The 6494-nt window shown below is 55.2% G+C and overlaps 1 protein-coding gene across 1 annotated transcript in view; it reads left to right on the top strand.

Annotated features, from left to right (window-relative positions):
• The window catches only part of SEMA5A (semaphorin 5A), a 233930-nt gene that overhangs the window by 91565 nt on the left and 135871 nt on the right, over positions 1 to 6494 (top strand). Inside the window, exon 6 of the mRNA XM_007955665.1 lies at positions 1786 to 1990. Within this exon, the coding sequence (XP_007953856.1) occupies positions 1786 to 1990 (205 nt within the window). The remainder of the gene's footprint in view (positions 1 to 1785; positions 1991 to 6494) is intronic.

The raw sequence follows: 6494 nt of genomic DNA, 5'->3' as shown, positions 1-6494 counted from the left end.
TTCACAGAAGCAAAGCCCAAACCACACCCACTGCCTGGAGTCCATTCTGACCCACAGCGCCCCTAGAGGACAGAGTGAAACTGCCCACAGGGTCTCCAAGGCTGTCAATCTTCACAGAAGCAAAGCCCAAACCACACCCACTGCCGTGGAGTTGATTCTGACTCACAGCGCCCCAGGTGCGTTCTCTGCAGACTGGGCACCTTGCTGTGGGGCTTACCTGTTCTAGGTGTGTTCCCTGTAGATGGAGCACCAGCCATTGCCATGGGGCTTGCCTGTGTCAGGTGCATCCTCTTGGCCCTTGGTGTGCATGAGGACCACTGGTCACTTACAGCCGCTCTCTCTGATGGTCCCCGTGGTCACCCTCAGTCCAACACATAAGCCGAGTATGTGCACTGTCATTTCCCAGGTGCAGTGACGGAGGCTGAGAGACAGCACCTCAGGGCCACCTGCCTCCCAGGGCATGAGCTGACGTGGCAGCCTGCACCTGATGTCATGCAGGATGGGCCACAGATGCCCCTGCAAGCACGTGACGGGCCTGTAGTGTTAACCTCCAAGATGCCCCAGTTCTACAGCCAACCAGCCATTTTACAACACGTCGGGCATTTTCCCAAGCATTACAAAAACATCATGTCTTTACAAGAGTAGTTTCCTTGTACATGTCTGCCCTATTATGGAACCAAATATCAGAAATGATCCATTGAGACTGGTGCTTCTAGCCAGTGTGGTCAGGGAATTCTGTCCCACAGTCCCTGCTCTGAGGAAGTTCCACTGAACGTCTGTCATTGTTTGCAGCAAGGTGGGAAGCTTGGAGAAGAAGTGGGGAGGTGGCTGGGGTGGGCTGAGTCTGTTGTCTCCACGACGAAGCTTTCCTGTCTGCCCTCCACCTTGGTCTAGCCTGCTTGCCCCAGACCCCTGTCCAGGAAGCCCGTGGCCTCGCCCGGCACAGCGGCGTGTGTCCTCAGCTGGCTGCAGCCTGACTTCGTCCGTGTTCCACATTCCCATTCCTGGTGTGTCCTCTGTCGGGGAACCTCCCCCTCCCTCCTTTCCCGCCTTCTCCTGTGCGTCTTGTCTGCTCTTCTTTCTCTCCCTTCCCTCTCTCTTGCCCTCTTGTCTTGCCATGTCCGTTCTCAGATGTACAGACTAACTGTGCGTCATAGTTTGTGGAATGTGGAGTCCGTGCACCAGCGGGCCAGCAGACTTGTCTACGATCCATCCGAGTGACATTGCTACAACGTATAATCCAGTTCCTGCGATGTTTCATCCATGCATTCTAGGTCAGAATGGCAGTAGCTTTCTCCACAGGCTCCATGGATTGCTTAGAAGCCTGTGGATCCTACAGAAAATGTGACCCATCCGTAAAGCCTTCCCGATTGCCGTACTTCCATCTGGGTCCCTGAATCATCAGACAGACAACCAGTGGGCACTACAGGGACGGCCCCCAGCCACTTACAATGAGCACTCCACAGACAGCTGCCAGTGACTTAACATCAGCCCAGGGCCCCCGTGGGTGTGCTGTTTGTTGAAAGCAAAGGCAGCCGTGACTCCCACTGTCTGTACATTTTGTCCCTAATGGTCGTTTTCTTTAGGATGAGTTGGAAGACTCTCCAAGTAGGATAGATTCAGATCTGAGTTGAGAGCGTCTCCCGGGCTGGGGACTTGGGGACAGTGGAGGCCACCTCCTGCCACTTCAGTATGTGCATGGACTGCTCAGTGTCTGGCTGTCCTCTGGCTGGGCTGGCCGTGCGTGGCGTGTGAGTCCGTGACCCTGTGTGTCTCCCCTTGCAGTGTGGCACCGTGGACCAGGGCCTGTACGTGAACCTGACCGAGAGGAACCTGCAAGATGCCCAGAAGTTCATCCTGATGCACGAGGTGGTGCAGCCTGTGACCCCGGTGCCCGCCTTCATGGAGGACAACAGCCGCTTGTCCCACGTGGTCGTGGATGTGGTGCAGGGCAGAGACCGGCTGTTCCACGTCATGTACCTGGCCACAGGTAGGAGTGTCCCTCCTGCAAGCAGTCGGATGGGAATCGTGCCGTGTCACTTTGAGCTCTGGGACAAGACCCAGCAGCCCACCGTGCCCGCTGCCCTCCGTCCTCCTTTTTGGAAATCCTCGTTCCACCCTCTTTTCCACAGCGAGTCATAATTTTAATTGGAGAGACACACCTGGTTCCCTCACCCTTGCCCCTGAGCTGCTCTAAATGCCTCCTTCTGGGCGGCAATGTTTTAATTGGGGCAGAGTGAGACAAGGGCAGGCTTGTTCCAGGGCGTAGTGAGGGGAGGCTCTACCCTGAGGTTGGCATGGTGATGTCAGGGGCTGGCAAGCCATGCTCACAGTCATATGTCCCTAATGCAGGACGGTGCCGCCAGGCACTGTTAGGAATCCTTCCCGTGACGCCCATCATGTTGTCGGTGACAACTGGGGGGGCTCCGTTTCGAGGTAACCAGAGGCACCGCAGACAGCTCCGGGTACCTCCTCCCGGTCGCTTCTGGCCCAGCTCTTCCCTGCCCTCTGGTCCGCCCCTGCCCCTTCACTCTGGACCCGGGCTGCCGGCATCCGGTCACTGTTCACTGTACTCGGTACTTCCCAGCCCGCACAGCCACATCGTAGTTGCTGTTCTTTAGCATTTTGTTCCCATCCTTGATAGAGCTTCTTGTTTTGTAATTATATATTATTAGTCGGTTTATTTTATTCCTCAAGTCACCCAGTATTCCTTGATGTTTTACAGTATGTCAGTGTCATTCTGAGCACGGGGAGCAGATGGCGTCTTCCGCTCCCAGGGCCGCCATGATGAAGTACTAAGATGGAGGTGGTTTCACAGATTTATGGCCTCAGTGCTGGAGGCCGGAAGACCACATCAGGGTGTGGGCCGTGCCGAGTGCAGCTCTGAGGCAGGACTGCTCCCCGCCTGTCCCAGCTTTAGGGGGCTGGGGTTGCCATGGCCCCCGATTCCTTTGCACTAATTGTTTCCTGTGTTGTTGATTTTCTTCTCTCTTCTTTGCTCTGAATGGGAACAGACCAATAGTTGCACCTCTGGTGGCTGTTCACAAGCTTTTGAGACCCAGTTGCTGCCGACCATGGCAGGATGTGGAACACTGTCTTTGGGAGCTGTTGTTGCCTGTCAAGCAGGGTCCCGAGCCTCCTGGCCCCATGACTCCACTGCCTGTAGGTGTTTGGTTATGATGAGGATGGTTTCGAGGGGAGACAGAGCGCCTGTCAAGCCCACACAGATGCTCAGGGCTGTAGTCCCGTTCACCTTCCCGCCCCGCCTTACTCTCATGACCTGTTCTCCCCACATCCTCATTTTTCTTGGCCACGGTGTGCTGACTTTCCCCACTGTGTGTATTGCCTTTCCCTCCGTGGTACCCAAAGTGGCTTCTCCATGCCTTCCCGTAGCCACTTCCATCCAAACTGTCTGGTGAGGGTGCCACAAGGGGATTACACAGGGAGGCAGAGTGTGGCCCTTGACACACACACACACTCAGTTGCTCACACACAGTCACAGCATTCTCACACACACATGCACTCACATACACACGTGCTCACACTCACACACCGTCACACACTGCATCTTGCCCTGTTTGCAGCTTGAGTCCCTGGGCGTTTGCCAGACTCCCGCTGGTTCCTGTGTCGCCTCCACGCTCATCCCAGGGGCTGCCTGTCCGTTGCAGGACCCGGTCCGTGCACAGCGTGTGCTGAACAGCATTAGTACCCTGCCGTCCAGGGCTTGGGTTCTAACCAGGAGAGGTGGGTGGGGAGCCAGCTCACAGGCGGTACAGGTGGAGGGTCAGGCGGAGCGATGTGGCCGTGAGGGCGGGGGCACCCGGCCCAGGTAGTCAGGGTGGGCCCCTGAGGAGGGGACCCGTCAGCTAGAGCTTCCCAGGGAAGGAGCCACCAGGCGAGGCCCAGGTGCCCCGTGTGGGCAGAGCTGTTGAGAGGAGACGAGGAGAGATATGGCTGTTGCGTTGGCAAGTGGACCCCAGATCCTCAAGCTGCCAGTCCGTGGGAGGAGTGTGGGTACAGGGAGAGGCTGAAAGGAGGTGAGGGTGACTTACTGCGAGCAGCTCTGTCCAGACGGGCCGCAGGGAGCAGAGGGGTGACGGGTGAGGTGGGCACAGTGGGTGGGCTCGAGGAGGAGGCTGGAGTCTGTGTGTCACGGAGCCTCAGTGCATTGTGGCCCTGCTCACCAGGGCAGGCAGGGACTGTGTCTCTCCCTCCTCATCTCTGTCCTCATGCCCGTGGGGACCCTGGCACGGGGAGCCCGTAGGTGCACAGACCAGGCCTCAATAGGGCATACCACGTTTGTCATCACAGATGTTCTGGGCAGGGTCATACCGAACTGGCTGTCTCCTTGGGGCTCTGTGAGGCATTGGCTCCTGACAGTCCCTGGGTGTGAGAGGGTACCAGGGAAGGGTTGGCTGGTCCTGAGTGGGTGCAGGCCCCTGACCACGAGACAGGGACATTGGTTCCCACTGCCTTCAAGGCTGTGTGGTGGCTCTCTGCTGGTCCCCAGTAAACACCCACTTCTGAAGGTTTGCACACCAACCGTTGCCACAATTTAAAGCCTGCCTCTGCAGGGTGAAATCAGTGAAGGTTTGCCTCCCAAACAGTAGGTCTGAACAGAATCTAAACCCAAGCGAAAGACTCCACCCTGGGTAAATTACACTCTCAGAGAGGACAGTGTGAGCCCCTGCTGCTTTTTCAGCAAGGCAGCCTTCTAGAAAAGTCTAGTGCTCGGTGCCAGCCAACATCCTCCATGAGCTGTGGGGAGGGCTCAGCAGGGATTCCGGCCTCTGACCCGGGCTCCGTGGGCCTGGCTGCAATGCGGAGGATGCCTCTGGGCAGGTCTGTCTGTCCCAGGTTCCCTGCGGCATTGTAGAGCTAGGTCTGCTTGTCCTCCCCTGCCTGTTGACAAACTGAGTGATGTGCACACATCATCACGGTGCCGTCGTCCCCACGGTGCCGTCGTCCCCACGGTGGTAGGCCAGTCCACGTGGGGCTCGTCTGTAGGCTCTGTTCCTCAGCAGTGGCTTGTTTATAGTTTCTTGCTACTACTCAGGGTTAATCATTGGTCTCTCTTCACCTGGAGCCACAGAGGAAGGAGAGTCAGGAAGAGGACGTAAGGGAAGGTATGGCTTATGCCTCCATGAACAACTGCTTCCCCCATGAGACCAGACAAACTGGATGGTGCCCAGCTACCATTACTGAGCACTTTGCTCCAAGATTCTATAGAAGAATCTGATCAAAAGGCGGGGGATGTAGAACATAATTTCAAATTCTTTAGACTCCAAATTTCTGGAGCCATGGAAGCTGGGTGAACTTCCAAAAATATCCCCTAAGTCTTGTTAAAACCAAACAAAACTGTTTTACATAAACATACACACATTACAAGCTTTTTGCAAACCACTTGCTAAAAGGGCTGGGAGGAGGCATCTTCTGACCTCCTCTAACTCCACAAGAGGGAGACAGAATCGCCATCAGCAGCCCATGGCCTGTTCTCTGGAGGTCAGACATGCTGCCACCCTCCAACCCTCTTACTAAAACTTGACACCAGCCGTCCCTCTCGTGGCACCCACCACCTCTCTGCTGGGTTCAGTAATCTGCTGCAGTGGCCACACACAACTCTCAGATTATGGAGTTTGTTAGGGATTCAACAGGCTACAGTTCAAGTTCAGGAACATGCCCAGGATACGGTTCTTCGATCAGGACAGTCTCCCCTCTGCTGTGCCCTTAGACACGGCTCTCTGACCCTTGGCCTCTGCCTCTCTGGGCCAGGTAAGCCTGCCGCTCTGTCTCGTGCCTCTTGGTTCCACTGCTGCCATCTCTTTGTGGGGCGTCTCTCTCAGCAGCCTATCTCTGTCTCAGCAGTGTGTCTCTCTCTCAGCAGCATGTCTCTCTCAGCTGGCAGTCAGATTGTTTCTGCCTCTAGGAGGGCTCCTTCTGAGCCTAGCAGAGTGGAAAAACCCACCAATCCCAACATCAGAGTTCTATACACCTGAGACAGAGCAAAGTTTCCCAGAAGAGTACTTCCTGCTGCTCCAACAGAAATACTCCGGGTGGATGACTTTAACAATCCAAAGTTTAAATTGCATGGTCTCACCCGGTAATCCAGTGGCAGTTACAAAGACTATGGCTGGAAAAGCCATACCATGTAATTTACTGCCCTGCACCACACATTTGCACATTAGCTTCCCATGCATGTTGTGTGTGTTATATGGGTGTGCACATTATTTATGTGGTTGCAAAAATACAGTAGTTGAGCTTAAAGAATGAGTAAAGAATGTCTGCTCTGAGCACTGTGCTATTTGAAGAACTATTTACGTGGGATCAAATCGACAACAGCAACTCGTAAGCCGAGATGGGAACCTTGGGGACAGTGAGTTTATGTTAAGGGGAGAGGAAGAATTTGGTGAAGGAGGGTGAGAATGACCATACAACTTGAAGACTGTAGGCAGTGTCACTGGACGGTTCATGGAGAAACTGTGGGGTTCGAGTAC

The sequence above is a fragment of the Orycteropus afer genome, unplaced genomic scaffold (assembly GCF_000298275.1).
Source record: "Orycteropus afer afer isolate SDZICR_OR568_19922 unplaced genomic scaffold, OryAfe1.0 scaffold00527, whole genome shotgun sequence".
Taxonomy (NCBI): domain Eukaryota; kingdom Metazoa; phylum Chordata; class Mammalia; order Tubulidentata; family Orycteropodidae; genus Orycteropus; species Orycteropus afer.
The sequence above is the reverse complement of the archived record's forward strand: the minus strand, read 5'-3'. Positions and strand labels throughout refer to the sequence as shown.